The sequence below is a fragment of a genome, unplaced genomic scaffold (genome assembly GCF_019419815.1).
Source record: "Pyrus x bretschneideri cultivar Hongxiangsu unplaced genomic scaffold, Pyrus_bretschneideri_v1 Contig10, whole genome shotgun sequence".
In the NCBI taxonomy this organism is placed as follows: Eukaryota; Viridiplantae; Streptophyta; class Magnoliopsida; order Rosales; family Rosaceae; genus Pyrus; species Pyrus x bretschneideri.
Genome location: NW_025999391.1, coordinates 4123818 through 4145807, shown reverse-complemented (window position 1 = coordinate 4145807; position 21990 = coordinate 4123818). Strand labels below are relative to the sequence as shown.

At 37.0% G+C, this 21990-nt stretch overlaps 1 protein-coding gene across 2 annotated transcripts; it reads right to left on the bottom strand.

The window, feature by feature from the left end:
* Positions 1-16041: 16041 nt before the first annotated feature.
* Positions 16042-21549, bottom strand: LOC103949541 (disease resistance protein RUN1). 2 transcript variants are annotated; one of them, XM_009360658.3, is made up of 6 exons: positions 20896-21549; positions 19318-20419; positions 18891-19193; positions 17878-18753; positions 16882-17467; positions 16042-16450 (listed from the first exon to the last, which is right to left on the bottom strand). In XM_009360658.3, the coding sequence occupies exons 1-6, from the start codon at positions 21411-21413 to the stop codon at positions 16158-16160; spliced, it is 3678 nt and encodes a 1225-aa protein (XP_009358933.2). In that variant the 5' UTR covers positions 21414-21549; the 3' UTR covers positions 16042-16157. The 2 variants fall into 2 exon arrangements, with proteins under 2 accessions (XP_009358933.2, XP_048422233.1); XM_048566276.1 differs by having other exon boundaries at positions 16312-16445.
* Between the last annotated feature and the right edge of the window lie 441 nt (positions 21550-21990).

Genomic DNA, 21990 nt, shown 5'->3' with positions numbered 1-21990 from the left:
TCTTCTTGACATTAATAAAATCGCTATCGTTTCAACTTCAAATAAAAAAAATAAAAAATTAAAAAAAATTAAAAAAAAACTGAAATCTGAGTTTTAGCGTTTGATTATGTGCATTAAGGAATGACATATTTTTTGTTGGAGTGGGATCTACCTGTAGATTTAAATGTGTTATATTAATAAATAAATATTTATAATTTCCAATCGACTCAACAGTTATTACTTATATATAGGGTTAACTTTCCGATGATGCACCGAAAAGGAAGAATGTTACATTTATATTTGATCCCACATATAACATTTGAGCTTAATTAGTAATATCAGTATAATATGTTTGGTGTATAATTGTTCTGTACATTCATATGCAGCATCACAATCATACCAACTTTATAAGATTATGGCAGTTCGAGTTCATCATGGGTTGTGCTTCTGATCTTGGGATGTTGGCTTTACTTTTATAATTAATCTTAGAATCGGATTCATCAGAAGTAGTAAAATTCCAACTGAATAAGTGATGTCGATCGTGGGCATCATATGAGCATCTAATTGATGACCTTAAAGAAATTTTGCATCAACATCTTCTTAAGGGTACCTTAATTGCCCACATTGCTATGTACAAAAGAAGAAGAAGAAGAAGAAGGGATTCATTAGTAACTTGGTTAATACCCTAAATGTACCTTAATTACCCACATTGCTATGTACACGTGTTGAGTAATATTTCCATAGAGATGACATCGAGGTCACCCAGGCTTCAACCGTTCGGAAAGATCCTCCTCGGATTTGAACCATCCAAATCTTGCAGACTAAATATTCTCAACTGTTTACGTAAAATTGTACGGTTAAGATCACTCTTTCCTTTCAATTTTCTCACTCTTTCTCTTTCTCCTCAACATTATTGCCTTCTTTTCAAGCGGCGATGGACGAAGTAGAACTGCATAGAAATAAGTAGAAGAAAATGGGAGGGGTTGAAGGTCGGGGAATTATGCAGCGGGAATTGGTGTGGGAGGGAAGGGGAGGTGAGTGATGGTAGGGAGGTCTGCAGAAGCTTCTTCTTTAGTTAATTAAGGTAATTGGGGTCCAACGTTTAAAATGCTTAAAGTGTCAATATTACAAAAAAGTGAGAGATTTCCCTAAACAAATAACCCCAAGATTTAAAAAACAGATTTTCTTAGGAATTGTTCTCCTTCTTTCGTGTTCTTTCTTTCTGTTGTCTTTTGCATGTGGATCATTGTACTGTTTTTTATACTTCAATTAACATCCTATTTTAACTAAGAAAAACTAATAAAAAGAACTTGAAAATTTTGAGTTTTAACGATAAAGACAAACTAAAGTGTAAAATGAATAGTATCAGGATTGACTTTTTAATGTAAAAATGTGATTTTTCATTAAAATGAACAGTATCGTGAACTTTTCGTTAAAACTCCATTTTAACTATTCATAATTTTATTTTTAATGACCCCAAATCAAAGAAGTCAGGTGGTCAAGGGAAATGGCCCCTCATCATCATGTCATGTGCGCACCCTCTTAAACTTTTTACTTTTGGTGCCTGAATTGTACGTTTTAGGGTTTTCATAGCCATACTACTATACCTTTGTTCTTCTAAGCATTTGCATGCACGACCTTTTTAGGATACCCATTAAAGGAGAAAGATAAAAAGGTAAAGACAGGGATCGAAATTAAGGAAAGGAAAAGAAAAGTATTACTAGTAGTGGAACGTTGTGGTTCCTCTTTTTGTTCAAGGAATTTTTCAGCATGTTTTGTGACTTTTAGCCGTTGCATCTTTAGTCAAAAATCTAATTAAATGTTATTTAACGATAAAAAAATATCTGTATATGTGATACATCAAAACATAATAGAGTTTTCAAGCTAGAAACCCTTGAACAAAAAGAGGGAAACATAGTACTTGGGATGGGTCCCCTGTGTTGAGAGGTTTCGCAAATAATAAATAAGCCCATTTTACGAACATCTTGCCATGATCGTTCTGTAACATTTAGATCTAAATTATTTATATTTTAATACATCATTCATATATCTGTCTTTTAAAAAATTAGGCAAAAATCCAAAACTATTTACATATTCAATTGCAATGAAGACAAATACAGTTTTTCAAAGAAATAGTAATATGACTATAATTTAATCTAATAGTCAAATGATTTCAAATTTAGATGATTTTTGGTAAAGATGATATTTAAAGAAAGACCTAAAAGACAGAGGGTTAGATCGTTTGTCACATCCCACATCACCCAGGGGAGTGATCCTTAAATGTATATTCCTATCCCTACCTAGCACGAGGCCTTTTGGGAGCTCACTGGCTTCGGGTTCCGTAGGAACTCCGAAGTTAAGCGAGAAGGGGGCTAGAGCAATCCCATGATGGGTGACCCACTGGGAAGGTGCTCGTGAGTTCTCAAAAACAAAACCGTGAGGGCGTGGTCGGAGCCCAAAGCGGACAATATTGTGCTATGGTGGTGGAGTGGGCCAGGGAAGTGATCCGTCCCGGGCCGGGATGTGACAATTTGGTATCAGAGCCTAACCCTGGCCGTGGTGTGCTGACGAGGACGTCGGGCCCCTAAGGGGGGTGGATTGTGACATCCCACATCACCCAGGGGAGTGATCCTTAAATGTATATTCCCATCCCTACCTAGCACGAGGCCTTTTGGGAGCTCACTGGCTTCGGGTTCCGTAGGAACTCCGAAGTTAAGCGAGAAGGGGGCTTGAGCAATCCCATGATGGGTGACCCACTGGGAAGGTGCTCGTGAGTTCCCAAAAACAAAACCGTGAGGGAGTGGTCGGAGCCCAAAGCGGACAATATCGTGCTATGGTGGTGGAGTGGGCCCGGGAAGTGATCCGCCCCGGCGGGGATGTGACATCGTTGAAATTGTTGAAAATTTTGAGTTAATTGCTCTATATTAATCACATAGAAAGACAATAAATAATTCATGCAATTAAATCCACAACTTAATGCATACTTGTCATCAAAACATAATGCTAATGCACATGAAATTGAATTAGAAAAAAACTGAAAGTTACGGTTGAGTCAATAACTTGGTCCTCTTTCCTCAAGGCAATTTAAGCCCTATTACGATACTTATAGTTGATCGGCGCTTGTCTCTGAAAATACTAAGACCATGTTGTAAACACGAGAAATTCCTGAAACAAGCGACAAGAATACGTGTACAAAATAATATTTTGTATTAATGATTTTGGGGTTACAATCTCTTTGTAATTTGGTCCTCTGATTCTATCTTCGTAGGGTGTGGGTTTGTGGATGAGTTGTTGATCCAAAGGGCCGTCGGGGCTTGATCTAAGGATGCACAGCTGATGAATGGATCTTCAAGGGGCGTTGGGCTTGATCTTGAAGGTTGATGGATGAACGGATCTTCAAGGGCTTTTGGGCTTAATCTTGAAGGATGAACGGATGTGTGGATTTGTTGAGGTTGTTGATCCAAAGGGGCCGTTGGGGCTTGATCTTAGGATGAACGGATCTTCAAGGGCTTCTGGGCTTAATCTTGAAGGATGAACGGATGTGTGGATTTGTTGAGGTTGTTGATCCAAATGGGCCGTTGGGGCTTGATCTTAGGATGAACGGATCTTCAAGGGCTTCTGGGCTTAATCTTGAAGGATGAACGGATGATGAACGATGAACACTTTCTTCAAGGAGCCGTCGGGGCTTGATCTTGAGTTGGTGGAAGTTCTTCAAGGGTGTTGGGGCTTGATCTTGAATTGGTGGAAGTTCTTCAAGGGCGTTGGGGCTTGATCTTGAAGGTTGATGGATGATGAACGATGAACGAAAAGTGCTTTCTTGATTCTTCGGGGTTTGCTTGAGAGCTTTAGAGTTTCAAGGCTTCTTTCTTTCTTCCTTCCTCCCTCCCAAAATGAATGTCTTGGCCTCCTATTTATAGAATTCCAAAACTTGATTTTTGGATTTAAATAATCAGATGAAATAAATCATTTCTGCCAGGTATTGACACGTGTCCTATTTGATGACTTTTCCAATTTATTTCGATTTTTCGTTGAGTCACACGCTACATGTAAAATTTATGTGATATGTGAGCGTTGAAATTTTAATTTTTGGTCAACATTTATTTCACCGAAATTTTGATGTCTACACATGTCCTTACAATAAATAACTCTAAATAATAAGGCCCTAGGGAACAACAATTGTGTTAAAGTTTCTCAAAGACTAACTTACTTCTAAGTATGATATTGTTAACACATAAAATTGGGAGGTCAACCCTAAGTGGGTGTGGGCTACCCTCATCACTAGTAAGGCTAACTTAGGCCATCTCCAACCGAAGGGTCCAAAAGGCCAGATGGTCGAATATAGCCCAAAAACCGTCTCCAACCGAGGGCTAGGCCAGAGGGCTCGTGGGTCCCACAAAATCTGAAAGGGCCAAAGGGCCTACCAGTTGGCCCAATCTAAGCTAGTCAGCCCAGGGTTGAAATTTAAGCATTCCTGTCGGTTATATTCGATAGTGCTAGGCCAAATTTTCAAATGTAACGGCTAGCTGATGTTAGCTAGCCATTATTTTTGAAATTTTTTTTTACAAAATCTTTTTCCTTTAATTTTTTTTTTCTATAACTTCCTATAACTTCTATTTTACAAAATTTGTTTCATATTTTTTTTAAATTCTATTTTTTTTTTCTATAACTTCCTAAGCCATTATACAACATTAAATTAAATTAAGTAACATGAAACAACATTAAACAACATGAAACAACAATATGCTACTCTATTTTGTTTGTTGCGCCTTACTTGAACTTCTTCATCAGACTCCTCATTTTCCTATCTTTGATTTTTTTCAAGTATGGTTTTTTTACCATTTGTCTTTGTCATTTAAATTTTGAAGTGCAAGAAAATGGTGAAACATCAAAATAGTAAAGTTGCCCCTTCTTTTACAAGTTATGAAAAAATTTTAAAAAATTAGAAAGTAAGGATAAGAAGGTAAAAACGTGAGAAGGAGAGAAAGAGTAGGAAACGTGAAGAGAGATGAAAAATACCTCTTGCATACCGACAGTTTGTTTGTAGTTGTGCAGAAATCAAGGATAAAAGAATCAGGGTGAGGCCAAGAGAGAAACAGAGAGATAGATCGACAAAAGATCTTCCTCGGTACAACTTCTCAATTTTTTAGTATTAATCTTTTATTCTCAATTCTCAATCTCAATCTTAATCCTTGGTAAAAAATTTCTGCAATTTTGAGTTTTGTAGGATACAATAGAAGATAAAATTACTATTTTGTCTCTATTTTGTTGGGTAGTCATTTGTTATTCTTCTATATTAAAATGAGTGTCATAAACTTTCCTAGTTTAAGTGTGGTTGTGTAAATCCTAGATTAGATTAGATTCTAGTTATCCTTTCCTATATATACTTGTATTCCTTGGGGATGAAGGAATATTTTCTCTCCTTTTATTACTATAAATAAAAGCATAAGTAGGAGGGATAATAACACACATTCCTCTACAATTCTACAAACACATCTCTCTCACTCTCTCTTTCCTTGCCGCCGGCCCCCTTAAAATAGGCTAGAACATGTTATCAGCACGCTTCTACCGTTGTGCTTAGGAATCTGACGTTGAAGAATTTTTCTACATTAAACCAGTTCATCCATACCATCACGCAATCAGGTTCTTTCAAAACAACGATTTTTATCTCGATATTTTGCAGCCTTGATAGCATGAACATTCACCATATTGCATGACCCAACTTTACGTTTTACGAATTTTAGATTCTATATAAATTGTTATGCATCATAATCATAATTGTTGAATTATGTGAATTTGATATTTGCCATGAATTGCATCAAATATATGTACATGCATTAAAATTATTGAATTAAAAAAAAAAAATTTGCAATCGGGAAACCTAGGGGTTCTTTCGAACCCATGACCTCCATCACCCATCCATGTAGATGGGCCCCCTAAGCCAAGAACCCCGACTGGAGCTTCTGCTCCTAGCCCAAAACCGTGAACTCGACACCCATAAGGTGTCGCCACTTTTCAACCACCGTGTTGCATGGTATGCAGCCACGCTTAGCCACCTCGACTACCTCCCCGACGACCTGAAGATTATCCACAGTGTCCTTTGGTTGAAAATTCCTTCAAATCTCAATGGATTTCTCTAAATTCCAATTTTAATTTCTAGGGTTTTGGTTGAATTGTTGAGATTTCCTAATCTCCAATTCATAATTGTGGTAAAAAACACCCAACAAGGATGCCTTGAGTCCCCTCATCCAAGGATTGGCCACTTGCAGTGGCAGCGCTAGTCACCTTCTCTGGCAACACCTCCTAGCTCTGCTAGGACTTCTTGGTCCAACCCGACCCCAGTTTGGGCTTGATATGATCGCTGGCCAGAGAAAGATTTTTTTTTTCTTTGGGCTTGTTTTTTCGAGCCCAACCCGACCATATCTAAATATAAAAAAATTAGGCTTGCCAACTTGGCTTGGCCCAATTCCCGACACCATCCCATAAGGCTTTGATGTTCCCGTATACCCACAGCTAGGGGTGGTTTTGGTACATTACCGTACCTAAACCTCTATTTTAGTTAACCGTAAATATTGAAATGTGATATCAAAGATCTTAACCGTTCATCTTCTTATATCCACCAGATGATTATGTTTTCAAACAAGAAAATTTTAAAAATGAAATTCAGTAAGAAGAATAAAGTGTAAATGATAATTGATGGTTAAATATAAAAAGGTTTATGGATTGTAGTGTTGGATTTTGAAGCTAACCTGTTCATGAAAGTTGTAAAGCTTGTCATTATGAGTGATTGTATGTATATTTTTTTTTTACATTTTTTACACTTCTACAATAATTATTATTAATTTTGCCCTCAAATAATTATATAAATAAATACATAATATAATATTAATAATATTGGTAGGTATGGTATACCACCGGTACTGGTTTTAGATACCAGTATCGTACCGAAATAGTATGGTACGGTACAAATACCGTACCATTACCAATTGGTACAAATTTTTGGTAATAATTTGGTATGATATGGTTGGTAGGGTTGTTGGTATGGTAATTTGGTAAAAATTTCCACCCCTGCATAGGCCAATTTTGATCCAGCCCATATTTTTGGGCTTGCTGCTCGAGCCCATCCCCTGCCCAGTTCTCCATGTGGGCCTGCAACTCCACCCGAGACACCCTAGCCCAATTTTAGGCCTAGGTCGCACAACACCATTTTATTAAGCCACCCCGTGGGCTTATATATATATATATATAATTTTTTTATGGGCCTCGAGTTTTATTCCCCTAATAATTTTAGGCCCAATGAGTTTTAAATTTTTTTACCCACATTTTAATTTGGCCCAAAGTCCAAATAATTAATTAAAGGGTTAATTACAAAAAACTACCTCAAGTTTGGGTCAAATGACACTTTCATACCTCATCTTTTAAAATTGACAATGTCATACCTCATCTTACGAATTTGTGTCAATGTTATACCTTCCGTTAGCTTGGCCGTTTATTTCTCAGTTAAATGCTGACGTGGCTTGATGCGGGACCCATTTTTATTAAAAAATTAATAAAAAGATTATTAAAAACAAAAAAAAGCATTTAATATTATTTAAATATTAAAATAATAAATACCCTTTTTTTTTTCTTCTCTCTTCTTCTTCTTCCCTCTTCTTCTTCTTCTTCTTCTGCAGGGGGCCGAACTGGGCTTTTTTTTTTTTTTTTTTTTTTTTTTTCTTCTTCTCTCTTCTTCTTCTTCCCTCTTCTTCCCTCTTCTTCTTCTTCTTCTTCTTCTTCTTCTGGGGGCCGAACTGGGCTTCTTTTTTTTTTTTTTTTTTTTTTTTTTTTTTTTTTGGTTCTTCTCTCTTGTTCTTCTTCCCTCTTCTTCCCTCTTCTTCTTCTTCTTCTTCTTCTTCTTCTGCAGAGGGCCGAACTGGGCTTTTTTTTTTTTTTTTTTTTCTGGGGTTTTTTTCTGTAGGTCCATGGTTATTTCGTGCATCTTCCCCTCTCTCTTCCCCATCATCTTCCTGCAACCCAGCAACCCAGAAAAGAAGAAGGAGAAAGAAGAAGAAGAAGAGAAAAAAAAAAAAAAAAAAAAAAAAAACCCCAGTTCGTCCTCTGCAGAAGGGGAAGAAGAAGAAGAAGAAAAAAAAAAAAACAAACAGCAGCAACCCAGTTCGCCCCCCTCACACCCACCCTCTCCTCTCCACACCCATTCCCCCACCCCCCCACTCTCCCCCCCTCCCCCCCCCCCCCCCCCCCGCGCGGACCCCTGTTGCCCATTTTCTCCTCGCCCAGGAGAATGGGTTTTTTTTTTCTGGGTTTTTTTTTTTTTTTTTTTTTTAGGGGTTGTAGATGGTGGGTGCGAGGTTGGGTGCGAAGGTGGGGAGGTTGGGTGCGTGGATGTGGGGAGAAGAGGGGGTGAGGAGCAAGGAAAACAAATTAGTTTTTTTTTTTTTTTTTTCTCTTCTGTTTTTCTGGGTTGTAGTTGCAGAAAGGGGAAGAAGATGAAGATGGGGAGAAGGGAGAGAGGGGGGGAAGGGAGAACTGACGTTGGTTTTTTTTTTTTTTTTTTTTTTAAATAATTTTTCTTTATTATTTTAATATTTAAATAATATTAAATGATTTTTTTTATTAATTTTTTAATAAAAATGGGTCCCAGATCAAGCCACGTCAGCATTTAACTGAGAATAAACGGCCAAACTAACGGAAGGTATAACATTGACACAAATTCGTAAGATGAGGTATGACATTGTCAATTTTAAAAGATGAGGTATGAAAGTGTCATTTGACCCATACTTGAGGTAGTTTTTTGTAATTAACCCTTAATTAAATTATAATTATAGACCTAAAAATCCTATTTTTACATATTTGTTTGCATATATATTTGTGTTTGCCTACAGGAATATATGAACCTGAAGTTCATAATTATTTTGAAACCTGAAGTTTCTTATAAATATACCTTGTTTGAAAACCTGAATTTTTCACTTAAAAACATCACCCATGAAAACCCGAAGTTTATTCATGCAAAATTAAATCCATACATGTCTATTAGAACTTGTATGTTCTACTTCTATGTGAATGGATTGCTTTTTTTTTTTCCTCCATTACACTAACCACATCTTGTCCATTTATTTTGTGATAGGAACATGCCAAATTTGAACAAACTTGACTCCACCGCTTTGGAGGTCTTTGGAATGAACTACCTTAAGTGGGTCCAAGATGTGAAGCTCCACCTCATTGCAAAGAACTTGCGTCTTGCTATTTAAGAAGAGACAGACGAGCTTTTTGGCGAAGCTGAAAAAGTCACTGCTATGATCTTCATCCAAAGACATATCCATGACGCCTTGCAAACTGAATGTCTTGTTGAGGAGGATCCACGTGCATTATGGGTCTCTTTGGTTGATCGTTTTGATCACCAAAAGAACATATTCTTGCCTGAAGCGAGACACAACTCGCAACACTTGCGCTTCCAAGACTTTAAGTCTATAGATGAATATCATTCTTGTCGTAAGAAGTTTGAATCAGACTTCGTGCAAGTGGACGAACTGGAGACTATAAAGATGGAGGTTTCTGACTTTCAAGAGGATACCAGCCCTATGGAAGATTAGAATCTTAGACATAGATTTATTTTTTCGTTGAAATAGGACAATTGGGGCCAAATTCCACCTAGTGGCCGAACCCCTCCTTTGTTTTTGGTTGATTTTTGAACAATTTTCCTTTATGTTTAGATTATTTGTTGGTGATTTTTTTTTTTTGGATATTAAGTTTTAATTAATTACCATCCTTGAATAAATGAAATTATTTTGAATTGATATTTGTTTTAAGAACTTTTATGTATGTGACCGATTCAAAATTAATTTTTCATTCTAGGTATGACTAGTGGAAAAGTTAGTTGTCTGGCAGATAATGCAACCACGCACATCGTTTTGCGTGAATGCATCTATTTCCCTAAGTTCATACCTAGGAATGCACCTTTGACAACCCTCTCAGGCCCATCCAACCTGATAGAAGGATACGATAAGGCATGTATAATGTTGTCCAATGGTACAATCTTGACCATTGATGAGGCATTCTATTCTCCACGTTCCGAAAGAACGTTGCTAAGTTTCAAGGACATTAGAGATAACAATTACCACGCTGAAACCCACGTAGAAAACGAAGTTGAATTTCTATGCATAACTTCCTACGAATATGGCCAGAAGTCTATTCTAGAGAAGATAGAGCGTATCCCGAGTGGTCTGTATGCTACGACCATACACTCCATAGAATGCCACTATGTGGCCAGCCATACTACTGGGACCGCGCACAAAATTAGACTTTGGCATAATCGTTTGGGACATCCTGGACGAATATCGATGTGCCGAATCCTCAAATCATCACAAGGGCATCCACTAACCCGGAATCGCATGTTAAACATGTTCTATAGGAAAACTTATTGCTAAGCCTTGTTATGACAAGATTCGATCAAATCCTCCCATTTTTCTACAACAGATTCAGGGGGACAATTGTGGACCGATTCACCTTCCTTGCGGACCATTTAGATATTTTATAGTTTTGGTTGACGCTTCCACATGTTGGTCACACATGTGCTAGTTGTCCACAAGGAATGATGCATTCTCCAAACTGTTGGCTCAGGTTATCAGGCTCAGGGCTCACTACCCTGATTATCTGAACAAATCTATACGATTGGATAATGCTGGAGAATTCACATCTAAAACGTTTGATGACTATTGCATGTCGGTTGAGGTTGCAGTTGAACATCCTGTACCCTATGTTCACACCCAGAATGACTTGGCAGAAGCTTTCATTAAACATTTACAAATGATTGCTCGATCGTTAGTTATACGTACCAAGCTCTCAATCGCTGCTTAAGGTCATGCAATATTGCACGGAGCAAAGTTGGTCCGCTTGAGGCCTGTTGCGACACAACCATTTAGTGCCCTTCATTTGGTCACCAGATACGAACCCGACATATCGCATCTGCGTGTTTTTGGTTGTGTGGTATATGTGCCGATCTCGCCGCCCTTACGTACAAAAATGGGGCATCAGTGAAGGATGAGAATCTATGTCGGATATGATTCTCCTTCAATTATTCGTTATTTACAGCCTTTGACAGGCAATCTATTTACTGCTCGTTTTGCGGATTGTCACTTCTAAGACACAGTCTTTCGGTCATTAAGGGGAGATAAGAACGTCAACATTTTTGAAGAATGACGCAAATTATCTTGGACGACTCCTATTTTGTCTCATTTAGATCCCGCACTGCTCAATCTGAAATTGAAGTGCAACGCATATTAGATCTTCAGAGCATAACTCAAAGCATGCCAGATGTTTTCACTGATTTAGCGTACATGACAAGATCACATATTCTAGCTGCAAATACGGCTGCAAAGATGGATGTACCAAATGTACGATGGACTGCTCTCCTGGAAGCCCGAGATGCCAATCTTGGTGATCCACACACATTAGTGGCTAGCCAATCATCTGCTCCTACACAAAAGCATGGCAGACTTTTTGGTTCAAATGATTCACGCCCCCGGAAGAGGAAATCCACGGCATAAGGTCCTAAAGAGCTTACCATGAATCCAACTATCGCTTACTCATTCTATCTAACCCATGAGGAAATTCTAGATTATGGAAATGTCCTTGAAGAGACAAATCCTCCTCCCGAGAATCGTGAAATTTCGGTATATTATGCTTGCTTAGATGATGTGTGGCGTAGAAATGAGATGATTGTTGACGATGCATTAGCATTTGCAATAGCTACTGAGATCATGTTGAGCAATGACATTAAACCGCGTTCTGTTCATGAATGTTGACGTAGATATGATTAGTCAAATTAGAAACAAGCAATCTAAGTTGAACTCGATTCGCTTGCGAAATGTAAGGTGTTTGGACCTGTATCTTCTACTCCTCCACATATGAAGCCTATTGGCCACAAGTAGGTTTTCGTTCAAAGTCTTAATGAGAAGAACGAAATTATGCGTCACAAAGATCGTCTTGTTGCACAAGGACTCTTACAACGACCCGGGATTGACTATGACGAAACTTATTCACCTGTTATGGATGTGATTACTTTTCGTTACCTTATCAGTTTTGTAGTTTCCGAACAGTTGAGTATACAACTGATAGACATAGTAACTACGTATCTCTATGGGGATCTTGATACGGAAATTTATATGAAAGTTCCCGAAGGACTTAAATTGACTGGGTCAAACATTTCCAAACCCCAGAACACGTTCTCAATTCAGCTAAGGCGTTCACTCTACGGTTTGAAGCAATCCAGAAGAATGTGGTATAACCGCCTGAGTGAGTATTTGACTAGTCATGGATATGTGAACAACAAAATATGCCTTTATGTGTTCTTTAAGAAGTCACATTTCGGATGTGCGATTGTTGCAGTATATGTCGATGACATGAATCTCATCGGAACTCCTCAAAAGCTCGAGAGAATTACCGTGCACCTGAAGTCGGAATTTGAGATGAAAAATCTAGGTGAGACTCGATCCTGTCTCGATCTCTAGATAGAGCATTGTTCAGATGGAGTCCTAGTACATCAATTGAACTACACCCAGAAGGTGTTGCGCTACTTTAATGCGAATAAAGCAAAACCTTCGAGTATTCCTATAGTCGTTCGATCACTAGATACAAAATGAGATCTCTTCCGTCCAAAGAAGGATGATGAAGAGATTTTGGAGCCTGAAGTTCCTTATCTAAGTGCAATATGCGCTTTATTGTATTTAGCTCAATGTACTAGACCCGACATCTTCTTCTCTGTTAATCTTTTGGCAAGATACAATAATGCACCTACACGCAGACACTGGACTGGCGTGAAAGACATCTTCCATTACCTTAAAGGTATTATGGATTTGGGTTTGTTCTGTCCCTGCAGATCCTCGAGTGATGGCGCACCCTCTACTTCTCGAGTCAATTCTCACCTTATTGGATGCAGGATACTTATCTGATCCGCACAAGGCGCGTTCTCAAATGTGTTATGTCTTTACCATTTGAGGCACCGCAATCTCTTGAGGGTCAACTAAACAAAACTTAGTTGCCACTTCGTCTAACCATGCTGAAATTCTCACCTTACATGAAGCAACTCGGGAATGCTTTTGGTTGAAAGCAGTAATGGGCCATATTCAAAGCTCCTGCGATCTTTATCCCGTCGACGATCTTTGAAGACAACGCATAATGCATCGAACAACTCAAGAAGGGTTACATTAAAGGAAACAACACGAAGCACATTGCGTTGAAGTTCTTCTTTTTACATCAACAACAAGAGCATCGGAAGATTGAAGTCACGCAAATCCGTTCACAAGACAATTTGGCCGACCTCTTCACCAAATTACTGCCGAAGACAACATTTTATAAACTTTTTCATGGAATTGGTATACGTAAACTTTCTGAGTTGTAACATTGCTATTTCTCTTTGGAATTGTGTCAAACTCAGGGGGAGTATTCTGAAGATACTTGCTTGACCTTAATTTACTTTTTTTTCCATACGATTAGGAGCATTTTTCCCACTGGGTTTTTGCTACCTAACTAGGTTTTAACGAGGCACCCACCTTGGGTTGGTCATATCCCTGATGACGTCCCATAGACGTTTCTTTTAACTTTTTCATCTCTCACGCATTTTTCCTTAGACTATGGATTTTGTCCCTACTCGGGTTTTTGCCATAGCCTTAGGGTTTCTTAGTGAGACTTACTTACTTATGCAAGTTCCTACCTTATTGAGAACAAGCGTTGCTCCTTAAAAGTGTCGACGAGTCAACTTCCTCAACTTCTGCATGATGATGAATCTACCTTGAGTATTTACACACTCAAGGGGGAGTGTTGTAAACTTTCCTAGTTTAAGTATGATTGTGTAAATCCTAGATTGGATTAGATTCTAGTTATCCTTTCCTATATGGACTTGTATTCCTTAGGGATGAAGGAATATCTTCTCTCCTTTTATTACTATAAATAAAGGCACAATATAGGAGAGATAACAACACATATTCTCCTACAATTCTACAAACACATCTCTCTCACTCTCTTTTCCCTTGCCGCCCCCCTTTAATACTGTCAGATAACATAGGCTACAACAATGAGAGCATTGTAGGAATATTGAAAGTTTCACATTTTTTTTGTCTTTTCATTATTTAAATTAGAGATGATAACATTACATGTAGGTGAGGCTTAAAAAAACAACAAAATTTTATCTTACGAAATTACATTATTGTCTTTAACTTTTTTGTTAGGGTTAATTACAAAAAACTACCTCAAGTATAGGTCAAATGACACTTTCATACCTCATCTTTTAAAATTGACAATGTCATACCTCATCTTACGAATTTGTGTCAATGTTATACCTTCCGTTAGTTTGGCCGTTTATTTCTCAGTTAAATGCTGACGTGGCTTGATCCGGGACCCATTTTTATTAAAAAATTAATAAAAAAATTATTAAAAACAAAAAAAAAATCATTTAATATTATTTAAATATTAAAATAATAATAAAAAAAGTACATAAAAAAAAAAAATTATCCATCATCTTCCCTCTCCTTTCGTGCATCTCCCCCCTCTCTCTTCCTCATCATCTTCCTGCAATCCAGCAACCCAGAAAAGAAGAAGGAGAAAGAAGAAGAAGAAGAGAAAAAAAAAAAAAAAAAAAAACCCAAACCAAACCAAACCCAGTTCATCCCCCCTCTACCTACCACAAACTCAACCCCCTGCAACGAAAGGAGGAGGAAGAAGAAGGCAACACAAAAACAAAAAAAACAAAAAAAAAAAAGCAATGGGAAACCCAGTTCGTCCCTTGCAGAAGAAGAAGTAGAAGAAGAAGAAGAAGAGAGAAGGAAAAAAAAAAAAAAACAACAACCCAGTTCGTCCCCCTGCAGAAGAAGAAGAAGAAGAAGAAGAAGAAGAAGAAGAAGAGGGAAGAAGAGGGAAGAAGAAGAAGAAGAGAGAAGAAAAAAAAAAAAACAAACAAACAACCCAGTTCGTCCCCTTGCAGAAGAGGGAAGAAGAGGGAAGAAGAAGAAGAGAGAAGAAAAAAAAAAAAAAAACAACCCAGTTCGTCCCCCTGCAGAAGAAGAAGAAGAAGAAGAAGAGAGGAGGGAAGAAGAGGGAAGAAGAAGAAGAGAGAAGAAAGAAAAAAAAAAAAAAAAAACAACCCAGTTCGTCCCCCTGCAGAAGAAGAAGAAGAAGAAGAAGAAGAAGAAGAAGAAGAAGAGGGAAGAAGAAGAAGAGAGAAGGAAAAAAAAAGGGTCTTTATTATTTTAATATTTAAATAATATTAAATGATTTTTTTTGTTTTTAATAAATTTTTTATTAATTTTTTAATAAAAATGGGTCCCGGATCAAGCCACGTCAGCATTTAACTGAGAAATAAACGGCCAAGCTAACGGAAGGTATAACATTGACACAAATTCGTAAGATGAGGTATGACATTGTCAATTTTAAAAGATGAGGTATGAAAGTGTCATTTGACCCATACTTGAGGTAGTTTTTTGTAATTAACTCTTTTTGTTATGATAGAAGACAAATATATCTTTTCACCCTCTTTTGATTAACAAAGATGATTTTATTAATGTAGCTTTAGAAATGAGTAGCATGTTGACTTAGATGCTAAATTATCACCTGAATGAAAATTAAGTTTTTTTTTTTGAACAAACGATATTATCGGCGAGAGGGTGGACATAGCCTTACAATGTGCTAGCAATAATGTGGTTCAAATTCGCCTTTGGCGAGAATCAAACCTAAGACCTCTCACTTACAAGTGATGAGGAATACACCATAGTACTAAGTGGCTTTTAAAATCAGTATTTAAAATAATAAAATCTGCCAACTACATCTTTAATATTAGATTCGAAGCTATTCTATTCAATTTTTCATTAATTTAAATTGCGTGACTTTTATGTGATGCACTTTAGATGGTAGACTAGTAGTTGTTTAGGGAATTATTATTTTTTGAGAAAATAATGTATGGAGTTAATTTAGGATGGCAAATTAGATTTTACAACTTATACGCAACTTTAAGGCCTTACATACAAAAAATGACTATTACCTTCTAAAATGTGTTATATGACTTAAGTTTACAAAAAATTAAATAAATAACTAGTAATATCATAATAAGGTTAAAATTATGAGTTTTTAAAGAATTCATGAACTTATTTTATTAAAAAAAAAAGTTTAAAAACGTAATTTTAATTAGGGCAAATTCAGAAAATAAATCGCCACATCAACATACAAATATAGATATATATCAAGAGACGTAAACTATTGAACACGGCGGAGACTCTTGGAAGTAACTGAACATCGGGAATTAGGGCCTGTCCCTTCTCTGACAGCAAGAAACTTTCAAGAGAGAAAAGAGAGAAGGAAAGGCTACAGAACACTATCAAGATTCTTGGCATCCGATTTATGCGACCGACAATACTGCGGTTCCTCGGTTGCTCTACCAATCGGAGTAGGAATCCCTCATCTTCTAATCTCTCTCTCCTTTTATTCTTCCCTATTTAAACAGTTACAAGTAAGGCACATCAATATCTTGTTTTAAAATTTTATATAAAAAAAAAAGACGAAAAGAAAGATGTGAGAGAACGAGAGAGGAGAAAAGAAGATGATAATAAGATATGAGAAAATCCTACACCTTACCAAACACAAGAAAACTGATTACGTCACATCAGAGGAAAATTCTAGAAATTAATGTGTTGATCAATTTCACAACTTTATCAACGGCCTAAATATTCATCCACTAATAATTGTGATCTAGAGTAATCAAAGGGGATGAAAAACAGGAAAATAATTTGCACACATTATATGCATACTTCTTCTTTTTTTTTTTTTTTTTTTTTTTAATTTATTCAATCTAAACGTTAAGTGTAAATAGATGTGTGCAAGAAGAAAAAAGTATGCATAAATCATCTCCAAAAGAACATGTACCTGTCTTAATGATGTCGCTAAACCATGCCGACCCATACACATCGATTTCTTCATATCGATTGCTGAGGAAGTATGTGCCAGAGGTCACCTCATCAGAAACTGCCCAGTCTCCCGCACTGATACATGGATAAATGGCAGTCCCTTGGTTATTCATCTCGTACACAAGCTCAATGCCGCACTCTTTTACCTGAAACTCAGATCGCGTATATACTGAAACAGTCACCTCATCACCCTCGTCTAATTGCCCCCTAAACCTCCAATGACTTAACCATATCACGTCTTCTCCATCACCTGGGACACCAAAGAATGATGGGCCATAGATCCAGGTCAGGTCCTTTCTATTTACACAGCCAATCTTCACTACAGTGACTATTGGGTTGGGTAAATCTGTGTTCACATCGATCTTAGGAGAACAAGTGTTAGGCTTTGCATAGACAGAGAAGAAGTTGAAGCCTTTAATCCTTTCTTCAAGACGGAAAGGCACAGTTATAGACAATGACGACTTTGTTGTACTTCTATGACTGAACAGGCCTGGAACCTCATTACCAACAAGAAATACGCTGAATACACCATATTCATACAATCCCTGTGCCATGGAAATGATCTATATTAGTGAACTAATTTTGTATACAGACAATAACTACTCAATTAATCTTGTGGAGAAAGATTTCGTGCATGGGATGGGTCCATATGCACTTTGTATAATCATTGAATCACTAATGTTAGTTGTACATAATGAGGTAGGTAAAAGGGCTATAAGTCGCTAATAATTAGGCATGTAAAAGACATGTTGCGGCTTTACTCACCTTGTTTTGTGCAACTAATGTTAGTGACTGTTGTCAAGTTTTTTTCACGGTGACATGATGCTCTTCTCTCAAATGAATGAATGTTGTGTCAAGTTTTTTCACGGTGACATGATGCTCTTCTCTCAAATGAATGAATGTTGTGTGTGTGTGTGTGTGTGTGTGTGTGTGAAAGAGAGAGAGAGAGAGGGACCTGGATGGGATGCATCTTCCTCTTCATCACACGTTTGAACACGTGCAGGGTACTGTCCAACATAATTGTTTCTGTGGATTTCAAGTTGTTCAAGCTCAAAAGGTTGATCATACGTACATCAACATTTTCTATTGATTCTAACTTGAAGTATGAGTCAATCTCAAATAGCTTGCAGTTGGATTCATCTAAGATGATTTTTGGTTGGAACGACATTGATTGAAATTTTACTTTTTCCAATGACGGGCAACCATTCACTATCAGTTCTCTGATAGTTGGAAGCCCTGCAAGCAATTTGAGACTCGTACACTGAGAAAAAGAGAGTTCGTCGAGTCTCTTAAGACCTTTGATGCAATCTGGTAGAGTGGAAATTGGATTGCAGCTTAGATTTAGCTTTTGCAATGATTGAAGGTTACTGAAATCCCCAGGAAAATCATCATTGGAAAGATTGCAGCCACTAAGACTTAAATCTACTAAATTGCATGGCACATATGAAGCCCAAAACATTTCTGGATTTTTTCTTGGTTGTAAGTTGACCTCTGAGATGGTATGTATTGAAACTCCATCTCCTTTGAGCACTTTCAGAGATTCCATTTTACTCATTTCCTTTGGAAACTCAATAAGGTTTGAGCAACCAGATATGATGAGCGTTTCAAGGGATTTTAGTGTAGAAATGTTCTTTGGAAGCTTCCTAATGTTTTTGCAATCTTCCATATTCAAATGAACAAGTCTGTCTAGGTTTCCAATGGATTTGACATCAACCAAGCTTGCACAATCTTTAAGAATCAAACTCTCCAGATTGGGGACGTGTGAAAAGTCAGGGGTTTGGGTAAGGCAATGGGAATGGCTGATATTTAGGATCTTCAATGATGGAAGAAACTGTCAAGAAATCCAAAAAAACCAGGAATAACGAGAGGGAGTCAAATTCTGTAAATATATAACAAATATATAATCATTGAAAGCTCTAAAATTAAAACTAAAGAAAGTAAAGAGATATACTCTCTAGGGTGACATACCTTTTCTCCTTCCCAGACTTGTTTCAAGCTACTATAGCACACTTCAAGAACAACTAGGCTTTCTGAAGGAAAGTCATTGGGTAAAGAATTAAAAGGAAATCCATGCCAACACAACCATCTTATCCCTGTAGGAAACTCTTGAAACGATCCGTTGAGTTGTACATGAATAAGCTGGAGTAGTCTTAGTTTATGCATTCTCACGAATGCACTGGTTTCCAAAACTACCTCATTTGAATTTCTTGAAAGGGTGTGTGCAGGATGCATTTCCATGTTCAGCACAAGACCTTCAATTGTTTGTGTTCCCTAAAAAGAAAAAACAAAAAGAAGACATTAATCTGGATAAGTTAACAAACATTGCAGATGTACACAACTAAAAACACGTAAGAAATTTATAAAATTAAAAACACGTAATTCATAAATTTCTTACATTCTTTTGTGTCAATACTTTGAACGAATCCTTATGGTTCCACAATCTACTACGTTTGCAAGGCTCCTTTGACTCTAACCCAACAATACCTCTTCCCATTTCCCGAACCATGTGATGCATCTTAACCTTGTTATATTCATCAATTGTCACCAAACATCTATCCATGAGATTTTGAATGCCAACAACCGTGTAGAAATCACAGCTATCTAGTATTCTAACAATCACATCTTTCTCCATTCCAATAAAGAAACATGCAATGTGAAGAAATAAACTTTTATCATGGTCATCTTGTAAAGAGTCATAGCTTATTCTGAGTTTATTCAAGATTTCACCATTTGGAATAGCTTTCAACTTGTTTAATGCACTCTCCCATACAAGTGTACTTTGCCCGGATAAAGAAGAACCCAAAATTTTCAGAGCTAATGGAAGTCCTCCACTGAGGTGTACTACTCTTTCTGAAAGTTCCAAGTAATCTTCTATGGGATAGTCTTGCCCAAACGCATGCCAACTAAAGAGCTCCAGTGATTCGCTTCTGTCAAAACTTTGAACGTTATGAACCTTAATGGCATGGTGCCGAGCTTTTAGCAACACTGCATTGCTAGTTGTAATGATGATTTTACTTCCCGGATAAAGCTGACCTTGCATCCGAAGAACCGCATCTAACTGGTCCATATGATCCACATCATCTAGAACAAGAAGAACTTTTCTAGAGCTGATAGCATCTTCAATCTTAATTACTCCCTCACTAATACTGTGTATTTTTACTTTTTTGCCATTCAAAACATCATAAAGAAGCTGCTTTTGTATCTGAACTAAACCATTCGGCTGCCCTGAAATTTCTCTTATATTCTCAAGGAAACTGGTTCCTTGAAATCTTTTATAGTTTGAATTATAAACACATTTTGCAATGGTTGTCTTTCCCATTCCACGCATCCCATATATGATAAGTATGTCAGGATCAGTTGATCCATCCTGTAGCCATAAGTTAATGTTTTGGACTTGAGAATGGATTCCAATTAAGTGTGGAGCAACACTTATGGGCGTACGACTTAGTTTGCCTTCAATCACTTTAACAATTTTCTTGATAAATTTTGACTCGTGCCTATAAAGTTGCAATGAAAATGGAAAATAAATCAAATACATCATGATTAATTCAAACATAACTAAGATGTAAAATCAAACTTTGTGAAAACTGTTTACAATCTTATGGGCAACTTTCTGTTGTTCTCCCCTCTTCCCATTATGCTTAGGGATGCATATAAGATATAACAAACAATATACAAGACTACAAGTACACAAATAGTCCATGAAATCTGGTAAGTTTTGAAACAAAACTTTAGTTGGTACTATACTAGTATTTATGGAACAAATTGGGAGAAATCAAAATTAATTAGACATGATCAGTAAAAGCCCACAAAATTATCAAATTTCCAATCAGAATACGTTGACAATACATAAAGAGAGACGGCAGATAAATCAACAGAATTTACCAGGTAATAATAATACAGATAGAAATCTAATCAAATGTCAGTCAGATGAATATGCATCAATTGTAATAAATGAAATTAATATAATTACCCATCAGCTTGATGCTGTAAGACCATCCCTGCTAGATCTGCAACTTCAGTAAGTGCAGCCCTCCAGTTCTTCACCTTGTCCTTCAACGATCGATCTTTTTCATGTCTTGCAAATGATTTCGCAAAACTTCCCTCCTGCTTTCTCACCTGAGGTGGGTCGATGTCATAGAAGACTGGCAAAACTACATGGTCCGATGTCCTATTGCGTTCTAGGATCATCACAAGCTCATCAAGGCACCATCTGGATGACGCATAGTCTTTTGAAAGCACAATTACCGAACTTCGTGACTGTTGGATAATTTTCTGCAACTCTTGCTTGATATCTGTTCCTCTCTCAAGTTCATCATCATCGCGAAATGTGAGAAAGCCTGCGTTTACAAATGCTGTATAGAGATGATCAGTAAAAGTCTTGCGAGTGTCTTCGCCTCTAAAACTCAAGAACACATGATAACTGCATGGAGAAGAAGTACTAGTGGAGGAGGAGGCTCCTTCACTCTGAGCTGATCTAATAAGACCCATCGAGCAATTAGAAAATCACTAGATTCACTACCCTCTTGGACAGAAGAATCAAACTATATTACAAGCAACTAATAGGTGAACGTCCAGCAATTCTTGCAAGAGATGCAAATGTCAATTACGCGTTTAGTGTGTTCGGAGACTTCAATGGTCATTAGTTGAATAAAAATGTTTATTTATTTATTTTCTTCTTGGTTTCTACTCCCTCCGGTTTCTCTTTTGTTTTTTTTATTGTATAGTTTTTTTTTTTTTTGTTCAAACTTCATTCCAAGAAAAAGTAACAATAGTCATCCATATTCTTTTCAGAAAACGAGTCAATCGGTGGCTAATTGGAGTAAGGTAAAAAGCATATAAGCGTCTGATGGGTATCACTCTTCTGGGTATGTATTACGCACCGTATTATTTGTGTAAGTTTTTCTCTTTGGTTCTAGAATTTTTTTTCCGATTAATGCTACTAAATTTATAGACTAAATTTACAAATTAAATCATACGTCATTAATAAAAAATAAGCACATTAATTAACACTTAAATAATAATCTAATTTTCTACTTACATATCATGTAATTTACAAAATATAATC

Excerpts from the sequence above, each read along its gene's own strand:
- LOC103949541 (XM_009360658.3), bottom strand. The coding sequence starts at position 21,413 with ATGGGTCTTATTAGATCAGCTCAGAGTGAAGGAGCCTCCTCCTCCACT. Across the intron at positions 20,420-20,895 it reads TTACAGCATCAAGCTGATGG|GCACGAGTCAAAATTTATCA; the intron begins GTAATTATATTA and ends GCAACTTTATAG. Across the intron at positions 19,194-19,317 it reads AAGTATTGACACAAAAGAAT|GGAACACAAACAATTGAAGG; the intron begins GTAAGAAATTTA and ends TTTTCTTTTTAG.